This window comes from Prinia subflava, chromosome 4, assembly GCF_021018805.1.
Source record: "Prinia subflava isolate CZ2003 ecotype Zambia chromosome 4, Cam_Psub_1.2, whole genome shotgun sequence".
Taxonomy (NCBI): Eukaryota; Metazoa; Chordata; class Aves; order Passeriformes; family Cisticolidae; genus Prinia; species Prinia subflava.
The window spans coordinates 7,808,826-7,833,130 of record NC_086250.1 but is presented as its reverse complement, the minus strand read 5'-3'; the positions used below and the strand labels follow the sequence as shown (position 1 = coordinate 7,833,130).

At 43.7% G+C, this 24,305-nt stretch overlaps 3 protein-coding genes across 4 annotated transcripts in view; 2 read left to right on the top strand and 1 right to left on the bottom strand.

The window, feature by feature from the left end:
• Positions 1-1,234: 1,234 nt before the first annotated feature.
• On the top strand, positions 1,235-6,030 carry MANSC1 (MANSC domain containing 1). Its single transcript, XM_063395335.1, has 3 exons — positions 1,235-1,749; positions 2,835-2,975; positions 4,708-6,030. The coding sequence occupies exons 1-3, from the start codon at positions 1,530-1,532 to the stop codon at positions 5,676-5,678; spliced, it is 1,332 nt and encodes a 443-aa protein (XP_063251405.1). The 5' UTR covers positions 1,235-1,529; the 3' UTR covers positions 5,679-6,030.
• Positions 6,031-16,983: 10,953 nt separating this feature from the next.
• On the bottom strand, positions 16,984-18,240 carry LOC134549264 (uncharacterized). Its single transcript, XM_063394830.1, has 3 exons — positions 18,070-18,240; positions 17,436-17,984; positions 16,984-17,132 (listed from the first exon to the last, which is right to left on the bottom strand). The coding sequence occupies exons 1-3, from the start codon at positions 18,238-18,240 to the stop codon at positions 17,112-17,114; spliced, it is 741 nt and encodes a 246-aa protein (XP_063250900.1). The 3' UTR covers positions 16,984-17,111.
• A 37-nt stretch (positions 18,241-18,277) lies between these two features.
• The window catches only part of LRP6 (LDL receptor related protein 6), a 107,640-nt gene continuing 101,612 nt past the window's right edge, over positions 18,278-24,305 (top strand). For both annotated transcript variants that reach the window (XM_063395334.1, XM_063395333.1), the window contains exon 1: positions 18,278-18,433. In XM_063395334.1, coding sequence (XP_063251404.1) covers positions 18,379-18,433 — 55 coding nt within the window. In that variant the 5' untranslated portion in view covers positions 18,278-18,378. The remainder of the gene's footprint in view (positions 18,434-24,305) is intronic.

Genomic DNA, 24,305 nt, shown 5'->3' with positions numbered 1-24,305 from the left:
CCCACAGGCCACCAACCCAAGAAAATCCTTGACCCAAAAGAAGAGACAAACTGAGCATGTGGACTAATTACGAGTGAATCATTAACCAATAGAACATAGACTACTAATTAATAAGAGAACTACATAACTGCTAACCAATGAACACTAATTCCTTTGTTTACCAAAATGTATAAATAGTCAGAAGTTTAAATAAAACTAAATAAACGCCAACACCCAGCAGTATTGACAAAGGGGGACTGACTGGGCATGAAGAACAAGACAGCCACCCACGCCTTGGCATCTAAACATTACAATATAGAAACTAACCTGCCCTTTGGATCTCTTCAGGTAATGCACATCTCTAAAGAGAAAATGGATTTTATTTACCTTTTATTTACTAAATAAAAGGTCTCTTTCCTGAAAAGTAAGGAATCTTTCTTATAATCCTTTTATTCTTTCCACTCCTTTGGTCTGCTTTTAATCCTAAACACTACCCCAAAACAGCAAGAAAAAAATTAAAAAGAGGAAATGAAAAAATTCCAAGCAAAAAACATTACTTAAGCAAGGAATTGCAGTGAGACAGCTGAAGGAAGAATGGCCAAGACACCAGTCAGGGTCCCAGTTACAGCTCTCATTCCACAAACATCTTGTGCTTGGCTGTGATTTGAACAGGATTATTCAGGTTGCAAGGAGTCTTTTACACACACACATGGAAATGTGTCCAAATTAGTCTAGGACATATCAATTGCTTTCATTACAGCTTCCAAAAGCAGGTCTCAGGTGGAGTAAAAGTACGACTGTGGGTAAAACCCTATCAGCTTTCCAAGAAACCAGGAGCTTCTTCATTAGGTGGTTTTGCCTTTGTGTCTGATGCTCGAGAAGAGCCCTTGGGGCCGGCGAGAGGCTGGAGGAGCGGGAATACCCTCGCAGCCCCGCTGGGCAGGCAGGAGGAGGAGGGCGGGAGGAAGGCAGGAGAAGGGCAGGAAGGGGCAAGCAAGGGAGAAGGAGGGCAGGCAGGAGAAAAGGCAGGAAGGGGACAAGAGAATGGCGGGCAGTGAGAAGGAAGGGAGGAGGAGGAGGGCAGGCAGGTAGGTAAGCAGGAAGCCCAGGAGGAGGAGGAGGAGGGCAGGTAGGTAGGAGGAGGGCAGGTAGATAGGCAAGCAGGAAGCCCAGGAGGAGGAGGAGGAGGGCAGGCAGGCAGGAGGAGGCAGGTAGGTAGGAGGAGGGCAGGTAGGTAGGTAAGCAGGAAGCCCAGGAGGAGGAGGGCAGGCAGGCAGGAGGAGGGCAGCAGGCGTCCCGGGCCCGCCTCCCACGGCCCCTCCTCCCGGACGTGCCGGGACAGCCGCGGTTCTCCCGAGCCGCCGTCCCGAGCCCGGCCAGGCTCCGCCGCCGCCTTCCCGACCCCCCTCTGCAGGCGGGGGTCGCTCGCAGGTGCCCCAGGAAGGCGCGGCCGCCCCGGGAGCAGCGGAGAGCCCTGGGCGCGGCTCCTGCCGCTGGCCGCGAACCCCGGCCGTGCCGGAGGAGCCCCGCGGGGACCGGCCCCGGTCACCATGTCCCGCGGGGGCAGCCGCTGGCCGGTTCGCCTGCTGGTGATCACCTGCGTGATGGCCGGGCCGGCGCTGAGCCAGGAGTGTTCCGCGGAGAAGATGGAGAATTCCATCATCGATATAGACCTGTCGCTGCCCCGCGGCGTCCGGGGCGCGGAGCCGCTGCGCGTCCCCAGCGCGGGTGCGTGTGTCCGCGCCTGCTGCTCGGGGCACCGGCTCGCAGGTAACCTCGGCCTCCTTCTCCGCCGCTGCCCGGGACAATAATGCTGGAGTTTGGGCTCTCGGGGTGGTCAGCTCCTGGCGTTCTCCGTATTCAGCGCGGAATTTACCCTCGAATTCGGGCTGCGCTTGGTTCCAGCTTGCGGCCGCTACCTTCTTTTGCCAGTAGAGATTAGATCTTAACGCAAGACCCCGTCGGGTTCAGGAAAATAGTTGCATCACAGAAACAGCGTTAGTTTTAGGTGTTAAAACCTCCCAAATCCCGAACCCCGAAGGGGCATAAGCTGTATTTACTAGGTGCACTAAAAGAAGGTGACATTTTGCACTGTATTTAATTTTAGCCCAGAATGAGAATGCTCACCCTCCTCTGAGACAGCTGGTTTGAATCAAGCTCTTGGAGCAGTAGGAGGTAGAGCAGCAAGTGGAAATGACAGTGGTGAAGGTGATCCCCCAAAGCAGCAACTAGCCAAGGGATTCCTGGGATGAAATAAGGAAAACTGTCTAAATCATTTTCTTCCCTGTGAGTATGTCGAGGAGGCTTTCAGATTTATCAGGATTTGCAAGCAAGGAATTGTGGTATAGTGGTGCCAATGTGGTATGGGTGAGGGGAGGATGAGAGATAATGAGATGAGAGCGGTTCCGAGCGGTGCCGAGCTGTTCCAGGCTGTTCCAGGCTATTCTGAGCTGCGGTTCCGAGCTGCAGTTCCAAGCTGTTCTGAGCTGAGGTTCTGAGCTGCGGTTCTGAGCTGCGGTTCCGAGCTGCGGTTCCGAGCTGGGGTTCTGGGCTGTTCCGGGCCATTCCGAGCTGCGGTTCCGAGCGGTTCGGTTTCGAGCAGTTCTGAGCGGTTCTGAGCTGTTCCGAGCTGTTAATTTCCCCAACTGCATTTGTACAGGAAAAGGAAGGTGTGACCTTTCATATTTTGGCCCTGGGCCATTCTTCCGCAGTCCTTGGTTGTTTTTCCTGTAGGAATGTTATGTGTTAGTAGTTTTCCTCTTACTCACATGAGCAAAAGTTAACAAACTAGATCTCATTACCATGCTGCTATAAAAGTTCTTATTGCTGAAACTGGTATTTACTTTGTTTTGCAGGAGACAAGAAGTGTAATTTGATTATTTTTTATGCTGCAAGAACAAGTACACGTCCAAACTGCTACTTGTTTTACTGTCCTAGCACTGAGGCTTGTCCAATGAAACCTGCAACAGGACTTGTGAGCTACAAGATAACTACAGGTAAATAATAGTGGGAGCCATCAGTCCCCACACAGATGACTTTCGCACCTGTGAACTTTCAGGAGTGAGCAGGAACTGTTTAGAGATCTTATTTTTAGTAAAGTATTCTAAACCAAGCACTATGATTTGCAAATACTGCTCTTTTTTTGTTGTGGAAGATGAATGGGCAGGTGTGTGGTGAGCTCCTTTGTGAGCCCAGCTTCCCACTTGGAATAATGTCCCAACCCTTATAATATTCCTTCACATTAGATTCAGAAATCCTCATCATTTATCCTTGCTTAAGACAAAAAGAAGCTGCTTTCATCTAGATATAGTGAAGAAGGAGAATTTTCTGTACATAACGCTGAAAAGTATAATGAAAACCAATGGAAATACCATGCCCTTGTAGCCAGCTGTGGATTTAAAGGACCCATGCTACACTGATGAATAATTAACAATAATAATAAATAATCATTATTTTCTGCTTTCAGTTAGGGAACCTGAAGTGCAGAAGCAAACTTTCTAAACTCAGAGCTTTATGGCATGTGGGCTGCACACTCAGGAATTTCTTGCTCTCTGTGATATATTTAACAGCAAGGCCTATTTGCTGATTGACACTGCCTTGCACCAGACCTGTTTGAACAGCTCAGATAAGAAACTGATAATTAGACTGTCCTGCCAAAGTGGTTTCTGTATGGCTGCTTGAGAGACAGAACTTTTGCTGAAAAGGAGAACTTTTCCAAGAGGAACTTGTATGATCTATAGAAAGATTACTCATGTAATGTTAACAAGTATTTTTGTATAAGCATGATCACACAGGAAGTGTGCAAAAGCAATGTGCAAAAAATGAACTGCCTTTCTGTAAAGTTATTACTATAATTACACTTTCCTCCAGCTCTTTCTCCCCTAGAAGATCAGGGTTTCAAACAAAGAAACAAGAAATGCAGTCATGCTTTTGTTCAGCATGTAGTGCAATGCTGAGTGAACAACTTGATTGCATTTAACACTTCTTTTTCATTTTGGATATTTGATCTTCTGTGAACATTTAATTGTGGAAAGATTATGCTAGCTTGTTTAATGCTCCTGGTAAGTTTTCAAAGGTAGCACCTGAGTAGCGTCAGTAGCAATAAATGTTTCAAACTTTGTTCTTTCATATGAGAATCTGTATGTGGTTACATTGAAAACCAAGCTAAAAGGGGAAAAGATACTTCTTTAATTATTTATTTCAATTCCAGTGCAGTTAACAAACCTTTTTATTTCAATATTAAAAAGAGATGAGTGAGAGTCAGAACTAATTGAAAGCATGTTTGCTTTTAAATGTTCTGTGCAGGAGGTGAATGGTTATCGTAAATATTTTTTTTCTATATTTTTATAAATATAATTATAAACTTATATATAATATGAATTGACAATTAGCCTGTCTTTTTAAGAGCTCATGCTCAGCCAAATACTTTCTATAATACCTGTAAATCAGGTAAATACTGTAGAAGAAATACTGTTAAATCAGATAGCTTTTAAGATTATTATTTGTATGGTATTTCTGCACAGAACACTGTTATGTGACTAGGCTTGAGGCTGACAGCTTTTATGACATGGAATTGAAATGTCACTCTGCATTTTAAAGAAAGCGAGTTTCATTAGTCATTATCTCTTTGAGCCCCCTTACATAAATGTTTCTAAGCAATACAAATAGAAAGTGCCTACATTAGTCAAAATAGATTTAATAATTAAATACCACTATTTCTGTTTCCAGACATCCATGGCTCAGAGGATAAATCCATCAAAACCGAGAACTTTTCTTCAGATGAGTATTCTTTGCCTTCGGATGCTGGACCCTTTATTTCTCCCAGTCAGAATCCCCATCAGAATCACACTGCCAGTGTGCAGCAATCTGTCTTTCATCAGGCAGCTGAACTCCTCAACCACATAGGCAAGCATTTGGACAACATGGAACTTCATACAGCTTTTCCTGAATCTCAAAGAGCAAAAGAGTCTGAGAGTTTAGACCCGCTCTCAAGGCAGAAGGTCACTCCTGTGCCACCAAACCTGCCTTCTGCTGTTCCAGCTGGAAACCCCACTGCTGCATCCCCCACCACTGTTCAGGCAGGCGCTCCTGCCTCCAGCAGTGCTTCTCTTGCTCCTCTGCTCACAAGTACAGCCCAGCTGGAGCCTCTTACAGCCCTTCTGCATCCTGGTGCTGCTAAACCAAACACCACCCGCCCCACCACAGCTGTCTCTGCCCCTGCTGTCCCTGCCACCGGCATCACTGTTACTCCTCTTCTTTCCAAGCCCACAAATTCTGCTTCTACTTCTACAACCAGGCAGGTGACCACAAATTCCAGATCTGTTACCACCCCATCAGGGCTAAGGACTCCAGCCAAGGCTCCTGAGCCAACAGTTGTCTTTTCCAATGATACCAGCCATGTGACCCTCCTCTCTTTTCCAGGTTCCATTCTGTCCAGTGATTCCCCTGCATCTTCCCAAAATGACCTTCTGGGTTATGACCCATCTGACTCAGAAAGCTCCCTGTCAGAAGGTGTTCTGAGAGGGAAGAGTGTCTTTCAGCTGGGAGAAAAAAGCAGCCTCATAGCAGCTTTGTTTTTTGGGGTGATATTCTTGTTGCTAGTTATTGTGCTGACATTGAAGAAAATACATGAATCTCTTCAGAAGAAGCATTACACCAGGCTGGATTACTTGATCAATGGAATGTATGCTGATGTCTGACTGGGAGAGGGAATAAAATTTTGAGGGGCATCTCTCACTTTTGAGAGGAGAACTCTGAAATGGAACAGTAGATATTGAAATCTCAGAAGAGAATGGATTCCTTTTTTTGGGCTCTAATGGGAAAGCAGGAGACAGGAGATGGGTTGGTGGGGGGAAGGCATGATCTGTCTGTGCTGAACTATAATGTCTGTCATTTTTGATTTATTACTAAATCCTGAGAGTAAACATTTAAATCCAAGTTAAGCTAAGAAGGTCTTATATTTAAGGAGAAAAAGCATTTCATGAGCTTAATCTGTGCTGTGACAAGATTAGTGAAATTGAAGTACACCTAATAAATTCAGTACCTGTGCAACTCGTGGGTGTTTTCAGTGCTATTTGCACCAAATGCCAGGGTTACACGATTGCCTGGCAATCCTATTTACCCTATTTGTAGCTTTAAAGGAATACTTAATAATAGAGCTTTGCATCCAAATGGTTTTAGGTGCAAACAGGAAAAAAATGTATTACATGTGGCATAATTTAATTTTCCTTATCTAAATACAGTTTATGGTTATATACATATCTTTAAAGTTTTTCTTCTGCATACATCCACAGGTATCTTTAAAACGACATACTCCAAATGTGAGTGCTGTCAAAGCACACCCTCTTCACTTCTAGTGCCCCTTCATGTGACTGGTAATGAGCATACCTGCTTAGTAACAGTTGTCTTAATATTTGAGATTTTTTCCAACCTAAACAACTCTATGATTTTATGTTTCACTGACTCTTCAACAGGGAGAGTAAGTGGGAGCATCTACTGCCACACAACTTCCAGTTCATGTGATTTAAATTTCCCTTTGTGTACAGTCAGTCTACACCTGGTTTTAGAATGAAAGGCTGGATTTCAAAGTGTTCATGTCAGGTGCCATAACCAACAACAAATGTCACGGCAGAGAAGGAGGGGTGCCTCACGAATGCAAGGAAACAATTCTATTACAAATTACGAAATTTGACGCACATCCAAGAGATTCTTAGATCTGTCAAGCTTAGTGGGGTGGGAAGCAGGCGTGATCCAAAAAATGGCCTCAAGGCAAGTTTTCTGAAAGCTCTAAATAACTAAATGCAGAAAATTCTCTGAAAATGCCATTATTCGCAGATCAAAGAAAAGCCAGTGTTCCTTGTGTCAAGAACTTAAATTCTTACTATAGGGAGGCTGCAAATTGCTTTACATGTGTAAGACCAGCGGGTCTGCTACACTGTTTAAGTCTGACAATGGTTAAAAGAAAAGCAGTCTGGATAACCTCTTAAAAGTGAACAAAATTACAGAAGAAATATACCTCAAATTTATCAGCTTGTTTGTTGACTGTGCTTTGTTTAACCTCCTTTTCTTTTCTGTGGTTTTTTTAAGTAGCTATTTTCAGGTTTCTGGTCAAGAAACATAACAAGGAGGAACATTTTTGGGAAATGAGTTTACCCGATGATAAGTCCTAGGCCCAGCTGTAAAAATGCAGATGCAGATCTGAGGTTGACCATGATTTTCTCTCATAAGAACTCCAAACTTCATGAGAAGCTTTCTATGTTGCTGGTGCCATCACAGCACTTTAATGAAGGAGAGATGCTGAGAACAACCCCTGAATGCTCACTGTGCATTTCTGCTGCAATAAGTGATTTGTTGGAGGGAAAGATGGTTGATATTAATTGATATGGTTACAGTACAGTAGCAAAATATTCAAGAAGAATCAGCAGATGTATCTCAGGGTTGTTCAGAGCTCAGGTCATGTATTCAGCTGGAGGGGGGCATTTCACAAGGACATGCAGTGATAGGATGAAGGAAAAGCTTTAAAAGAGAGAAGGTTTAGGTTAGATCATGAGAAATTGTTCCCTGAGAGGGTGGTGAGGCCCTGGCAAAGATTGCCTAGAGCAGCTGTGGCTGCCCCACAGTGTTCCAGGCCAGGTTGGACCAGGCTCTGAGCTACCTGGGATAGTGGAAAGTATCCCTGCCCATGGCCAAGGGTTGGATGAGCTGCTCCTTAGGATCCCTTCCAACCCAAACCACTCTGGGATTAGTCAGTGTGGCCCCTGTCATTAGAGCTGCCCTCCAGCCCAATCAGCAGTGCACGCCCAGCACGGCGAATAGCAGAGGTAAAGCTGAGAGGTGCTCAAGCACCATGGCTGATGAGGATGCTGACCTCAGTGGCCTTTAACAACATTTGAGCAAAACAAACAACTTTAGAAGTTGTTACATGAAAGATCTTTTATTTTTGAGTAAAGAAAACAAGGTATTAGGCAGGTGTACTGCAACACTTTTAAAAAATTATTTTTCCCATCCATTTGTCATGTTGGATTAAGAACTAACAGGGAATTAATTGATAGCTGACCAGTTTGGATCTTTCTGAGGGGCCTTTACAAGCTGTGTTTGAACACTAGAGGGCAACAAGAGTTTATTAAATAGAATTGACAAGTTAGGAGGATTTTTGATGGTTTTAAACGTTTAATTAGTTTGGTTTTTTTAACTTCCCAAACTATGGCTATTTCATTGCAAAAAGGTTTTATAGGAAAGTTTTTTTGTTTTTTGGAAAGGTCTGAGTGGAGGATTATATACACACATGTTTAAAACTTTTTACTGTTTCATATAATGTATAAGACAACAAAACTAAGCATATTCTCTATTTTAATAACATTGAATCAGGTTGCATTATTAATCATGTGTTGGCATTTCCAGTTAACAGAGAAGGAGAGAGATTTCCCATCATCATTCTTTTGACTGTGATGCTTTATTACATGCATTTTTGGAGCTTATATATTTGCCTGGATAATTCTCTTGTATTAAAAATCAAGAAGGAGCAAGACAAAATAACTAAAAAAATCCATCCAATTTGTTATGCTTTCTAATGTTAAAACTTCTGTGCACTCTTCTGTTTTTTCCACTGACATCTCCTGTGGTCTTCACTGTGCACCACATGGAACTGGACCATTAATCACCACGCTGTGATGACAAGCCTCACATTGGGGTGGCTCTTTCTGGAGGTAACCAGTTCTGTTATGGCAGGAGGCCAAAAGCTGATTGACTTTTGTCACCTGGAGAGTGTCATAAATTCTGGAGCTGCTTGTTTTCATGTTGGTGCTTTATAGTGCTGAGCAAATATAAGGTGTGTAAATATACACTGTCATGAACAAAACTTGTGGTATTGTACGGTAAAGCAAATAGACCAAATTTTATAACCACTGCAAACAATCATAAAGAAATAAATTGTAGATCTATTTGAGATGGATGAGAAGGGTGCAAAGTCCCTGCCTCAAAGGGCTGCAAAGTCAGCATGGTGTGTTCCCTGCAAATAGTGCTTCAGTTCATTTTAACTCCTGTAGGAGTAGGAAATGTTTATACTCAGGATTACTTCAAGTAAATTACTAACCAACTAACAAAACCCAACAAATAAACACGGAAATAAAACCACCAAAAAAAAAAGAATTACATGAGAAGGCAGTTTTAAAACTGGATCTTGTTTTCCTGCCTCCTGCAAAACCATCTTCGTGGATTTGAATCTGCTGACATGCTTTGATCCTGCCATCCCACACTGTGTGCTGATAACAACGTGGAGTTTAAAGTGCCAGTGCTGCACTCAGCAGTTCCCATCATACACAGAGCTAAACTTTTGCAGACTTTTTCTGTCACCCTCCTGAAGTGGGCCAAGACAGCTGTGCTCTCCCTGTGCATTACTCATCCTCTCATACAGGTAATATACATCTCTACATTGCTGTTCATTGTGGGATAGCTGCAGCCCCTCATCCTTGAAGTCTTGCACATCCCTTCAGGAGTGTACATGCTGTTCCCAGATGCTTTCCCAGTGTCTTGATAGGTATGTCCCCTGAAGGGCTAGGATATATTGAACATTTTTCTTCAGAAAGCCTACGCTCAATCTCGCAGTCTAAATTTGCTTTTATTCCTTTAGGTCTCTATATTTCTTGGTTCTGCTGGTTTTTAGTGATCTCCTTTTCCTTCTTTCTTACTTTGTTGTTGTTGGTTTGGGGTTTTTTTATGGTTTAGAGGTTTTTTGGGGGGTTTGGGGGTTTTATTTTTCCTCTGGGTGGCATTCCCTCATCTCTGCTCAGGCGTCTCTTCTCTTTCTTTGCTTTTTGTTTTCCTGCAGGCAGCCTACAAATCTCTCCACCCAACAGTGGGCTTATACAGCTAAAGCCAGCACCAGTTGGAATCAGCTCTTGGTTTAGCCAGAGCTGACTCATTTTACCCTCTTTTTGTGGAAAGGCTTTTTAGTTCTCCCATGTAATGCCGAGGAGTCTGCTCTCAGTAGTCTCTGGGGTGCATGGGGTGAAAGCAATGGGTGCCTACACCAGAAATGTCAGTCAGAAATTCAACAAGGCCAAGTGTCTGCAAACATTTTTGTCTCCTATCTTTAAGTGGGTTGTGTCTGTGGTTCCCATTATTTTGGGTTTTTTACTATGGAGACTGGAACACCTTCTCCTATACTGAATGGTTTACAGTGTATTTTACACATATCCTACCTGTTTCCTCCTGTTAAAGTACCAGGATTCTTAAACCACAAATGAAGATAGGCCTCTAAATCATAGTTCATTTCAACACTTAGAGCTTTGGTTATCTTGAAAGAAAAAAATGTTTAGGGAAAATAGCACTTTAAATGTGTTGCTCAAAAAAAGATTTCTTAATATGCTGAGATTAAACAGGGATTTTGCTCGGTGTAAGCTCTTTTCAAATTGTTGTAAAGGTATTAGGTTTTTCACAATTGCAACAAGGAAAAAAATTAGTAGAAGTTGCATTAACTGCAAAGCTCTGACACTGAAAAAGGCATTGGAAGGAGCTTTATGAGTCAGGGCTATTTAGACACAATTCCCTGCCTTTTATGCAAAGATCCATGTGACCAAATACTGTCTTTGTGGGTTTGACTGGGGAGACGGTAGAAAAAGGAAGGATGGGGAATGGATTGGGTAGCCTCACTCTAATCACTGTTCCTTCTTGAGAGGAGAAAATATAATCTAATTATTCCATAATAAAATATTATAATCTTTCAATGATATCTTCATAGCAGACACTTCTTTTCTAATAAATATATTTGGGGACTGGGTCTGACTTTCTCTGGGTTTTCTCGTGTCACTTATCTACATTTAGTTGCCAGCTGTATTGGAAGAGTATTTATTGAAATCTACACTGCAAGGAAATTATTCGAAGAACTAATGAAAATGGAAAGGCAGTGAATGACACTTCAGCCCTACATAATTGCCTCTTCCATCCCCTCATCACATGAAGAATGAGTTATAGGCCATAAGCCACAAAAACCTTTATATATGCAGCCAGTGCAAGCTTAAGGGCCTACCTGCATTCCTGCTGTAACAGGTAATGCTTGTGATTGTTGATTTAAAGATTTTTTTTTTAAAGGTAAGAATTTTGTTCCTTGACGTTTACTCATGCGAGATCAATCTCTAGGGCATTCATATTAACTTTTATGATACTGAAATAAACTAGATATCATCTTTCATGCCATTTTTTCAGACCTGCCATTTTTTCAGACCTTGAAACACTTCCCACAGTGAAATATAACATTTGTCAAACCCATTAGGAGTAATAGATCTGAATTGTCAGAGGCATTCCTCTTCCTCTGAGAAACCCTGGCTAATGGTAGTTTAATGAAAATGTAACCAAGAATGTGCCTTCATCTTTGTTTTTAATAATTAATTTTTTCATCAGTTAAGAGGATAACGAAGAATTGGGTTTTCCTTGAAATAATCAATTGTTCCAACATCTTGCATTTGTGTGGCCTTACCTTACAAATCACACAGAAGGGGAGCACTTCATAAAACATCACAGACATTAAACCTAGAGATTTACCATTAGAGGGCAATCTTTCCTGCTCTGAGGAACTCAGTGAGCTTTTCTAGCCTGTTTTGAGGACTACAGCTCATAAAAACAACACCCCTGAAGAGATACCAGGTTGATGCTCCACACCCCTATTCTTGAGGTGCTTAGTGCCTTTGCTGAACTGCAGACTAATTCATATACGAACATAAAAATAAAGATATTGATATCAACATCAACATAATATGAACATGGCTATAAATATGAAATAAAAATAGGAGATATAAATATGACTCTTCCTCACAAAGTCTGAATGAAGAGGGATAGGTCTCTCTGCTTGCCATAAACTGCATTCTGTGGTACTTTAGCCCAGAATTGGCTACTGCAAATGAGCTCTTCTCTACACACACAGTGTGTCACACCATAAGACACACACATACAGACAGAAAACTGTTGTAGGAAAGATTGCCAATTATTGTGACACAGTGGCTTACCTTTCTTGACCATAGGTACAAATTCTAGTCACTAATCCCTGTGACTAAAAGAGTGCAAGAAAATGTACAAGGCTTTACCAGTAACTAATTTTTAAACTTCAAAGGCTGCAGTGCAAAGCAGAATTGTTAAATATTATGCATCTTGCAAAACGCTGAAGGGGTTTGAAAGCGGGTTGAAAAGGAAATATTCTTAAATTGTTGTTGCTTAAAAGGCACGCACGTTATGGTTAATAGAGCCCAGATGCTGACTGGTTTTGAAAAGCTGAGCAAGCTAAAACAAAATAGTGTTTTGGTGTCTGTCAGCCTGAAATGTGAGCTCTTTTAAAAGGATGTTTTCGCTGTATCAACATAGCATTAAAGCACTTTACAAATTTTAGAACAGTAACTTTCTCAAATGACATTTTTATAATATGGCTTTGAAATGTAGCCACGGCTAAATATTCATAAGGAAAATCTTGGACTTGCCCTGTGGTCTGGTGGGCAGTGCCAAGTTAAAATCAGAATCCTGCATGGTTCACACTCAAAAACATGACCACTGAAGAACTGTATCCTGAGGCAGTGCTGTTTTCAACTCTCTGGGAGATGGGAGAGGAGAAAATAGGTAGTAGGTAGACAGCCTGACCCTGAATGCACCATCAGCAGGAGACCAAACGCTCCTCCAAAGTCATAAAGAAAATGCCCAAGCCTTCCAGGTCATCTTATTTCATATTTCCCTGTGGGGATATTGCTGGATTTCTGTTAGACTAGCTCGCCTGTATGGGCTGCTGAACTCAAGCACCTTCTCCTCTGTGAAGTTTTTGTTGTAAGGAATTTTTTTTTTTAGTCACAAAGAAATGCAGTTCTCATCCAGGCAGCCTCTTCTGGTACAGAGGATGGGAAAGAAAGGATGGGTATGGAGGGGAGGGGAGAGTTGGAAGGAATAATAAAATAGTATTGAAATGCAAGGAGAAACGGCAACTCCACATATGATAAAAAAGGGGAAATTACCCCAGAATTAGTGGAAATGCTAATTTTTGCTGTGATTTGACTGTGGTGATAGTAGTGGCAAAAATAAGTCAGGTTTGATGCCTGGAGAAAATTACTGGACTAGAGAGATGACTCTCTGTTCAAGGAAATCTGCTTCTAAGGTGCAGAATTTATCCTGGGAAAAAGGTGCAGTTCACGTAGTATGGGAGGAAAAGTGAGGGGAAAAGTATGGATGCTTGTGACTGAACTTCCAGAAGGAAAACATGATCACTGAGGGCGGTGATTCTGCTCTCCTGAGACCCCGCCTGGAGTCCTGCATGCTGCTCTGGGGCCCCCACGAAGGAGGGATGGGGACCTGCTGGATCCAGAGGAGGCACAAAGATGAGCACAGGGCTGCAGCAGCTTTGCCACAAAGACAGGCTGAGAGAGTTGGGTGCTTCAGCCTGGAGAAGAGGAGGCTTCAAAAGTCTTCTGCTGCCTGGAGAGGGGCTTGTCACAAGGGCATTAGTGATAGGACAAGGGAGAATGGCTCCCAACTGAAAGAGGACAAATATTAGGAAAAATTTCTTTATTATTCTATGGTCTGGTGCTCTATTCATTAAAGAAGGAATGCTGTGGTGAACCCATTGCCTTCTTGGAATAGGATAAACTGTCAGGCATTTCTATCACAGTTTTTAGAACTAACCTTGTTTTGAGGAAGAATTGGATGAAACTTTTTTCTTTATAAACTGTATGACCTAAGCAATGTGGCAAGATGATGACAATGATGGCACAAGCCAGGGTGTCCTATTTTATTCTGTGAAATGGTTGGAACAGGCATCATTGGATGGCAACATTACATCCCATTTCCCAAGCTACTGTGCTCCAGACTTTCCTTCTGGGGGCTCGAGGAGTTGAGCTTGAGTTTCAGTATGAAACCCTGGCCCTTTTGAAATCAGTGAGAACTTTACCATTGCCTTCAGAGGGATCAGCATTTCAGCATGCTATGCCCATTAATTCTTGTTGAAACATTCAGTGAGAAAGCTAATTATGATAGTGGCTTCTGTGATGTGGGCAGCCACAAATTCATTTGCTGAGCATCCATCTTCTTCCAACAGCTTTTGCTCATTAGGGACTTTGGTTCTGGTCCTACAGAAGATCCCATTGACTCCACTCAAAGTCGGGGCACAGTTCAAAAGCAGAATGACATTGGCATTTGCTGCTGGTTTCATGAGCTCCAGCTGCTGTCCCTTGCAGTCCTGGGGGCTGACACAACTCCTTGTGAAGCTGGACCACCAACTAAATCAAGGAACTTACTCAAGTTTTAAAATAATCCCATGAAAGCTCTTGTGCCATTGAGCCACCATCCAAGTTCAGAGGTAAGGGTAAAGCTGTCCAGGTTTCTCAGCCTCAGCCGGATTCGAGCCAGCAAACCAAGGTTTCTCTTTCTAAAGTGAATGAAAATAACTGCGACCAACAAGGGGAGCTTCTTACTAAAATAAAAGAGACATTCCCTCTCCATTTACTTTGACTTTAAACTCAAATAAAGGAACGTAATAATCTCAGAGAAATCATGCCTGTTGGAGGCTTTTTTGTGTGTGCTAATCTTGCCTCCTATTTTATTTTGTAAAAGCTTCTGCTATAGAGTTAATTCTACACGTATGAATTAGAAGTAAAGCTGACAAACATTTAGGGGATAGACTCGGTCTTGAATCCTAAGCAGTGATGGGTAAAAGGGTTCAAAAAAGGCACTTTTTGCAGGGGGTAGTGATCAATGGCTCAGAGCCCTGAGGTACCTCAGTGACAAGTGGTGTCCCTCAGGATTCCTTATTGGACCAGCGTTCTTTAAATATCTTCATTAATAACACAGATGAAGGGATCAAGTGTACCCTCAGCAGGTTTGCAGATGGCACCAAGCTGAGGCTGCAGTGACACAACTGAAGGACAGGCCAATCCAGAGGGACCTGGACCAGCCCCAGAAGTGGCCCGTGGGGAGTGGGGTCCCAGCACAGGAAAGACATCAGCCTGTTGGAATGAGTCCAGAGAAGGCCAAAAAGATGATTAAAGGGATGGAGCAAAGAAAGGCTGGGAGAACTGGGATTGTTCAGCCTGGAAATGAGAAGGCTTCAGGGTGACGGGTGACTGTCCACTCCACCCAGGAGGGTTAATTTTTCCAGTAGCCAGGAGAGGTCATGGCAAGGACATGGAGGTTATTTTATACACCTTCTGTCAGTGCTGGGGGTGAGGGGAAGGGAGTCTCTTCTGAGAAGGGGTTCCTTCCAGTTGAGTTAAATAGAGAAGTGGGGAGGCCCAGGTTCTATCTGCTGTTGGGGTTCCCACAGTGAGCAATAATGTTTCTTTTTCGTACTCCATGTCTTTCCTATAGTGCTGTTACTGTTGTTTTCTCATCTCATCACTGTTTCCAGTGAATTTTTCTTATCCCAGCCCATGCTCTTTGCCTTTTTTGTGCCTCCAATTCTCCATGCTGCTGCAAAGGGAAGTGGGGGTCTGGGGGCGTGAGTGACATCACATGGTTTGGAGAGTCTTGGTGGGAGCACTAAACTGGGGAGCACCATTCCTAAATCATGACAGTGATGTAATTTGGGCCTTCCAGTACCTGCAGGGAGCCTACAAGAAAGATGGAGAGGAACTATTTGCAAGAACATGGAGTGATAGGACAAGGGGGAAAGGCTTCAAACTGAAACAGGGCAGATCTAGGTCAAACATCAGAAAAAACTCTCTCTGAGGGTGGTGATGCCCTGGCACAGGCTGCCCAAAAAAGCTGTGGCTGCTCCATCCCTGGAAGTGTCTAAGGCCAGGCTGGACTTGGGAGCAACCTGGCATAGTGAAAGGTATTCCTTCTCATAGCAGGGGGTTAGAACTAGATGTTCTTTAAGGCCTCTTCCAATCCAAAACATTCTGTGCTTCTATGATTTTATGATGCTTGGGCTGGAACATACAGGGGAGGATTCTAGGCAGGCTCTGGGGAAAGGGGCTGGGCTGAGGGAGGAGAAGCCAATAATCATTAATTGTCTCAGGGGAAATCCAAGCAGGAAAGGGTTTGAATTACAGAAAAATGGCAAAATGCACCAGTGTGAGGGGTGACAGCATATACATGTTCAAAAGTTAAGAATAAAACCAGTCAGCTTGGACAGCAGGGAAGATGTCTTTAAGAGTCAGAGCAACCAGGCAGGGGATCAGGCTCCCAAGGGAGACAGTCAAGACACCAGAGTGTTTCCAGCAGAAACAGGTAAGATGTGAGAGGGAATGGCATGTGGAGAAAGGTGTTTTTGTGATGCAGGGATGCAAAGAATTCATTATGGATCTGCCAAACTTGTCAAGAGGATAATGACAGATTGTGCAACACTACAGGGATGGGAAAAGTATAAGGAAACACTATGAGGGAAAAAGAAAACCCAAACCCCAAATCAACCACAATCCCATTTTCTTTTTTGATCCCACATTAACAGTGAAAGTAAGTATAAAAGTATATAAGCTCCTTTTGCTCTTCCTGCAAAATCTAGTGGTGACAAACAAGGTTTGGGTGCAGGCTCTCTCCAGGGTACATTTTTGTATGGCAAGTCTTCCCATCCATTATCCACGTGGATCTTGCTCAAGTTTGGTGATCCTCCCAGCTGACAGCACAGTAACAGATGAGGCTATTTCACCCAGCAGACAGTCAAGGACAACATTTTGTAATGTAGACCTGGCCTCAGGCAGATACTGCTGCTGAGCTGAGTTGTTTACATTTTCAAAATCTATTTTTGCAACCCTGAAGGTTGGAAATATACTTCATTTTAAAAAAAAACCTCTGTTTTCTTCTATTTTTTAAATTTTTCTGCAGTAAAAGCTGAGAGTCTGATAATATCACATGACACCAGGAGCCCTTTAGAGTCAGCCTACAATGCCCAGGCCTTTAATCTGGCCCAGATGTTATCTCCTACTGTAATAACAAGAAAAGCTATGAAAATATATGTTGAACAGATATGAAGGTAAAAGTTAAATGTTTCAATGAGTTTCTAATAATCCTGAAAATAACACCGATTTTGGAACGTAAGTACCTCAAATGTTGCTCCAAGTTGTTCTGCTTCATATCATTATTCTACTCACCAGCTGTCACATTCTGTGAGGGAGGGAGAAGGTGATGTAGATGTCTAGACTTAATGAAAACGTTTAGATGCGTTGGAATCATGAAGTAGATTTTCTCATCTAGAGGAAATGCAAGAAAGCTGCATTTGATATTGTTTATTAGGAATGAACAAAGAAGGTAAGGAGGTAAGCTATTTTCAGTTGAGGGTGTTTTACAAAATTTAACTTTTTAGCCTCTTCAGAAAGAAAACGGTGTATTTACTTGAAAGCAAAGACTGTGTTTAAACACAGCACACTGGCCACTCACACTATTGGTAACACTGCTCTAAGCAGCACAAACCCAGCCCACCACATTTAGTTCAGCAAGGGGGACAATAACGCAGAGCACCCCCAAAAGCGCAGGGAAATAAATCACATCATTACATCAGCCGGGCAGCAATTCCTGCTGCTAAGGGACGCCCGCTCCCTCAGCTCTGGGAAAGGCCGGGATTTATTGCTCTTCAGTCTGCACACCGGGGGAACAGACCGTAACTTCATTTTGCCCCCCAGCCCCCGGGCGAGGCTCCGGTGTTCCAGCCCGTCCCAGGAGCCGGAGGGATCGGGATCAGGACGGGGATGGAGATCGCCGCCTTTGTGCAGCCGCCCGGACGCCGCCACAGCTCTGTGGCAGAAAGTAGTCCCGTCCTGCCGGGCCAGGGCTGAACCGCATCGCAGGCGGCGGAGGGGGCGAGGGGAGGCAAAGTAGTCCCGCTGGAATGCGGCCGCCCCCCACCTCGGCCCGTCCCTGTGCTCGGGGGGTGCCGTAATCCCGCTCAGCTCCCTCACTCCGGGAGCCCCCCCGGGCCGCGCTCCCCGCCGGGGCTCTGCGGGGCAGCCGGGGCTGAGCGCGATCCCGCCCGGGAGACGGGAGCTGCGCGCCCCCGCCCCTCCGCTCCGGCCCTCCCCGAAGGGAGCGGTGCCGAGGGGCGGGCGCTGCGCCGGGAGCCGGCCGGGCACGGCGCGGGAGGAGGAGGAGAAGGAAGAGGAGGAGGAGAAGGAGGAGGAGAAGGAGGAGGACTGTATCCCTGCGCCTGTGCGCGCCCGGCGGAGGCGGAGGGGTGGATGGGGGAAGGACCGCGGCGGTCGCGGTGAGGCGGCGGCAGCGGCAGCAGCCGGCATGGAGGGCAGCGCCCGCTCCCGCGGCGGCACGCCGGGGCCGGTGGCCTGCTAGGGACCGGCGAGGGGGCATCTCCGCGGCCGCCCTTCCCCGCCTCCCGCCCCCCCCTTCCCCGCCGCCTCCCCCGCCCGCCTGGAAGCATGAACTGGCAGCGGAGGTGCTGCTCCCCGCCGCCGCCTCCCCGCCGGTGAGAGCGAGGAGGGAGGGAAGATGGGGGCCGTCCTGCGCAGCCTACTCGCCTGCAGTTTTTGTTCCCTGATGCGAGGTGAGCGGGGCGGGCGGCGGCGGGAGGGGCAGGGGGAAAGTTGCCGGGTTGGTGGCGAGGGGCCATGTTTGGGCGTGCGGGAGGGGAGCGGCGAGGCCTGGCTGCCGGCGGGGCGCGGGGCCCGGCGCGGGGGCAGCGCTCCCTCCCTCGCTCCCGGCCGCCGCCGCCTCCCGGGCTCCTGAGCAACTTCCCGAACGGCGCCGGGAGCAGCCCGCCCTGCCAGCGGCCACCGGCCGCGTCCCGAGCCGCCCCATTGTTGTTTTCAAGTTTTTTCTTTTTCTTTTCTTTTTTTTCTTTTCTTTTCTTTTTTTTTAAGGATTTCCCTAAACTATCGCACGCTGCCCCCGTGTCTCTCCGCACCCCCAGCAGTCCGTGGGCACCAGCGGCGCTGGGGCAGAGCCCGGCCCCGCCGGTGTCAGGCCGGTCCCGCTGTGCCCATGGCCGGGCTGGTGCCGCTCTCCCCCGCGGTTCCATCCCGGCGTGCGGGAGCGGGGAGTGCCCGGGCACCGCTGCTGCACCGAGCCTGGCTGTCCCCGCAGCCAGGGGAAGGCTCAGCTGGGACTGGAGAGAAGTTTGTGTTTCTCTGGTGAACCACCACGGATGTTCATACAGCTTTAAAGGAGCAGCCGAGTGCCTTACTAGGGGATGTTACTTAAAGCAGCTGAGGATTTTGATTCTGCTTCCCGACTCCAGCAAAATTTTTTGTCTTGCAGGGCACAATCTGAGAGAAAACAGGTTGTTTTTTCTTTAGTGCTGTAAACTTAAGTTCAGTAACTATTATCTGTGTTCAGTCTTTCTGGGAAGAAATTGCCTGTGTTGCTTGCATAAATAATTTTTCTGTTTACTTGATTTTGATTTTTCATACTAAATGGGCAAGAGATTAATTGCTCACAGTTTATCAACCACATTTTAATTTAGAGACTTCATCCCCATTAGAGTGTTTTGATGAAAGTTGGTGTAAAGGTGGTGTAGGTTGAAGTTAACAGCTCAGTCTCCAGTTGCTCAGTAATCTGGAAAACAAAGATTTTCATCTCATCCATAGCCTGTTTTTTTTTTTTACCCTGTGCATCTGTTTGCCATATTGTATCCTGTTTGCAGAGATACAAATATACTTATTTAAATGGCATGTGTAATTTTTCATACTTACGTTGTGGCAGTTAAACCCCAAATTTTGAAGTTAAGTTGGCTCTGGAGTATAGGGAGAAACTGTTTCCTGATTAGTTTATTTTAATAAGTGACAATCATACCCGTTCTTAATATACCATGTGTTTGGCTTTAATTTGATGTTCAGTCTGGTTCAAATGACAGCACAGAAATAGCTGTTGTATATGATGTCACATAATATTGTTACAGTAATTTCTGCAAATTAATCTCAAAATAGTGGCATGTGCTTTTGCAATTTTTGTATACTTCATGCTTAATGGGATACTTTGAAGAAGCATTCAGTTTATAAATCATATGGCTGTCATTTCTTTTCTCATCTCTCACCTCTGTCAATTGCCAAGGACATTCGTATCTGAACAGCATTCCTGTTTCTTCTGTGTTCATGATGCCCTGCTGGTTGATTGCCTGCCTGAAGTTGTAATCCTCTGTTTGTGACACAATAGTAATTTTCCTACTGGCTAATTGTTACTTTAGATAGAGATAAACAGCAGGAACAGCTGAACCGTGAAGAAACAAAAATCAAATTTTAATGCATACATCCTCCCTAATAAACAGCATCTGTGCAAGTAGAGTAGGTTGGAGAAAGATGTGTTGAGTTCAGAAGAGGTGTCAGCAGTTCCTTAATGAGGCAGAGGCAGTGCCAGCATGAGTGTGAATAAGCTTATACATGAAAGTAGAGTTGAAGTTGGGAAGTTCACTGTTTGGTTTGTGAATTCAGTGCTGTAGAGGATGCCAGGCTGACAGTGCTGGAGACAGAAACTCAGCAAATGTAGTGGTGTGTGTTTGTAGATTGCAGCATCCTCTCTGCTTCCAGAGCGTAGAAAATGCAAAGGGACCAAGGTTTATGACAACTGAACTATTACTCTGAAGAAACTGTGGTAGACTTGCTTACCAGTCTGGAAAGGAATAAAATCAGTTCCCTGGAAATGCATAAGGACTTGAAGAAGTATGAGGCTGTTACTGTCTAGAAATGGATGCACAGAGCAAGGCACCTTGTCTCAAAAATCATCCAAAGACTGCAATAAATCAGATGCTGCTGATGTTGTCAGGGCAGGTGTTTGAATTTCTGAGAGACAGGAGCTGACCATCACCACAGATTGCTGTGGAGCTTCCGTGGTTTGGACTCGGGGTTTTTTTAATGTTATAGGTGCTGGAACAAAGATGTTGCTGGTCGCTGTTCTCTCTTCTTGGCCCATGGTTTGGGAGATTGGGCTTCCACCTCTCTGACCAACAGTGCTTCTTGCAGCCACCTCTTAGGGCATTCCAGAGGAGTGGAGTTAGAGGGGCTCCATGGCAGCTTCGAGGTGTTCTTCAGGACAGCTGTGAAACCAGTCAGAGAGAGAATTGTTAGATAACTGAGAGCTGCAAAGAGGCAAAAGCAGTGTCATCGCATCTGTCAGAGCGCTACACAGAACTGTGAAACTGAGGTTTCAACTTTTTAAAAAGTGATAAAGAGAATTCTTCCTCCACCAGTGTTCGTGGCTTGCTTTCTTCCTGAAATAACTCTCCAGTCAGCATGCAGTTGCTGTTTTGTTCTGACTTTAAACTCTGATCATGCAGGCAGTGCATAAAGCTCTTGCTTGAGTAGAAATCTTATAAAGGATATTTGTGCAAACCTACTGAATGTTACAGACCTCTGTGTTTAGGGTCAGATAGCGAAGAAATGAAAATGCCTTTTGGGTAATGGGTATTTTAAAACTATGCTTCCCTAGAGTTCAGAAGAGAGTTTGTTTGAATCTGTTATTATTGTTGTAATATTTTTACTGTTTTAATTGATTTTAATCCATTGTTTCTGTTTTCATAAACAGATCCTTGCTTTTTTTGTTTTTTTAAAGACAGATCCATTTGCATGTCATTTAGAAGAGTTTAATGTTCAAAACTTTGCTAAGCTGTGGTGTGTTCAAAACTTTGCTAAACTTTGGTGGTGTGGGCACATATTTTTCTACCAGAAGTCAGACAAGGGTGTAAGGAACAGGTTTTTACTCCTGAAGCACTCAGGCTAGAGACCAAGTGGGGCATTTCCAGGTAGAGCTATGTTTTTGCATTCAGGTGAAAGGGTCTCTTCACTTAAAGACTGTACAATACTATGACACTAAGGCTTGAAAATACTTCTTTTTTTTTTTAATAATCATGATGTATTTCTTCACCCAAGCTTGAATCAACCGTTTTCTAGTCATGTTTCTTCATTGTATGATTCCTCAGAAATCCGTGTGCCCTTGACTGTCGTTTTCCTCTTTCATCTTTTCATAGAATAGTCTAAAATGAGTGTGATCTAAGGTATTCCAAAATCCACTAATAATTTTATAGTTCTTTCAATTGCATTTCTGTGATACAGTTCAGTTATCATCAGATTGCTTTAGCTTTTATTTAAAGCTGAAAAATTAGGACTTAAAAAGTTGGATGGCAATTTTTGCTATGTCTTGGAGGTAAAGCAGCATTTTTGACAGCATATAGGGAAGTTCTGGGCAGAGGTATATGCAGATAAAGGACTTCTTGTATCCTTCAGTGTGAGTTACATGAAGATAGTCAGGTGGAAAGCTTTGTTGTTGTTTCTCAGCAATACTGGTTAGAGGGGCATGAACTGTATTCGTGTTTCCTTTTTCCCTAGTGAATTGCTTCAATCTGCATTCCCAGAGTTCTAGGTAAGGAACTTGGCTACAAGCTGTAGAATATATAGAAGGGTTTTGTTTAGTTTCTTTTTTTTTTTTTTTTTTAAGGATTGGGCATATAGGAACACTTCAAGCTCTTGTCTTTGGGACCTGGACATATTTGATTCCTTTGGACATCTGTAATCCACCTTTATGATGATGTCACATTTCAAAAATGCCAGCTTCAAAAATATCTGCTGCAGTGCATATAATATGGGATTTACTTTTTAGTTTAAACCAACTAGAGTGAAGATATTTTTTTCTTCCTTCTGAGGAAGTGGGCTAGGGCAGGAAAACAGGGAGAAAAAAAGGGGAAAACTTTGTATCTTTCATGGATTATACATAAATGCTGGGTATTGACACCCTAAATATTAACCAACCTTTTCCAATTTATATATTTGTCAGGCAAGCTGACATAGAGAGGCTTTATTAAACTCTCCAGATATCCTTGTAGTTTATAAATATTTATGTCAGGACATCCACAGTGTGAAAGGCTTGCTATTTGCTCCACATAGACAAACTTACTCAGAACACAGTGCTTGCATTTGCAAGTAGAAATGATCTTCTTGTCATTTCTGCTTTTTGATACGTTCTCTGGTGAAATGGTTATGAAAATAGTGTGGGGTTTTTGTCTCATTATTATCTTGCTGCAAACCTTTCTATTTCCATGTAGTTGGCACAGTTCCCCACCAATTTTGAAATGGAGTCAAACATACCAGTCTATGAATAGAATGGGAATACTGCTAATAACTTTGTTTGTAATACCTTATTCTTAATAGACTTTTAAGAAATTAACCAAGTCAATTAACCTAGTCAAAGTCCAGGTTAGAAGAAGCAATGCTTAAGTTAGTAAAACTTTGTTTCCTTTGCAAAATGTTATAAACTACTTGAAGAAAGAAGCATGTCAGTTTAAAAGATGGAATGCTTTTTGAGTTTCAGTATTTATATGGAGAGAACAATAAGGAAATGTTTTTAATATAAACAGACATGGAAAATGGCAACATTCATGGAGATTTTTTTAGCATCTTGTTACAGGATCACATTACCTAAATAGAATTACTCCCTTGTGATATAATCAATGCGGCAATAATGGGATTATAGTTTTAATTCTGTTTATGAGGGCCATGTGTGAGTTCTTGATGTCAGATTTGAAAAGTAATCATATTTGAGACAGAAAATTTTAATCAACTAGCTATATAAATTTGCTTAATCAAAAATTTTCTTCTCTATGATACTGTTATATTTTCCCCCTTTTATTTCCCTCTCTGCCCAATCTGTCCCCAGAGGAAAAATTTCATTTGTAAGTAGTGTGCTGAGGTTTTTTAACTATTTGGGCCTCTAGAACTCCTTAATAACAAATATTCTGCTCTGCCCATTGTCAGAGAGTTCAGGCTTCTATAAAGTAGCTGATATGTTTTCTGGAATTCTGGAAGTTAAGGATATGTGGAAAGTAACAGAAATTTAAGGTCTCATAGGCTGGAACTTCATGGTGTACTTCAGTCATGAGTGCTTTTGCTATAATCTGGCAGGTCTGTTGGTATTTTATGCCTGGACCTGGTATTTCTATCCTTCCTGAAGTCCTCTTTCTTTTTTTTTTTTTTTTTCCTCCTCTCATTCTCATGTCTCCATCCTTTTATCTTTGTAAGGTAAATTTTTCCCTGTATTTAACAGGCTGAAGGATAACTTACTACCTTTGTACCAGCTAGTCCTGCAGGGTGTCTTGGTCTCTACAGCTAGTATCTGGCCAAAGGCCTGAGAACAGTAAAATTTAGTGCAGAATCCGAATGCTGTTGCTGCCTGGCTCGGTGTCTTTGCTGTTGCACTGATGCTGCTCATCTCCTTCACTGTCCTGCTGCTCCTGTGACCTTTTGAGTTACCATCTGAACAGCCCTTGCATGGCTTTAGCCTGAGGAATATACTCTAGGTTAGCTGAAAAGAGGAGAAAAGGTCCTTTCTGCCAAGTTTGGGCTGCCTCCTGCTCTTTTACTAAATTCCTGGTTGCCTGCTGTGTCCTGCAAGAATATTTGTGAGAACAAGGAGGTTCAGAGAGAAGAGTGCTC

Bases quoted from the DNA above. Each gene is read 5' to 3' on its own strand.
- LOC134549264 (XM_063394830.1), bottom strand. From the start codon at position 18,240: ATGCCCCCTCGCCGGTCCCTAGCAGGCCACCGGCCCCGGCGTGCCGCC. The intron at 17,985-18,069 runs GTCCTCCTCCTT...CTCCCGGCGCAG, and splicing joins CGCACAGGCGCAGGGATACA to CGCCCGCCCCTCGGCACCGC. The intron at 17,133-17,435 runs GTAATGATGTGA...CATTTCCTCTAG, and splicing joins GGAATTGCTGCCCGGCTGAT to ATGAGAAAATCTACTTCATG.
- MANSC1 (XM_063395335.1), top strand. From the start codon at position 1,530: ATGTCCCGCGGGGGCAGCCGCTGGCCGGTTCGCCTGCTGGTGATCACC. The intron at 1,750-2,834 runs GTAACCTCGGCC...TTTGTTTTGCAG, and splicing joins CTCGGGGCACCGGCTCGCAG to GAGACAAGAAGTGTAATTTG. The intron at 2,976-4,707 runs GTAAATAATAGT...TTCTGTTTCCAG, and splicing joins GAGCTACAAGATAACTACAG to ACATCCATGGCTCAGAGGAT.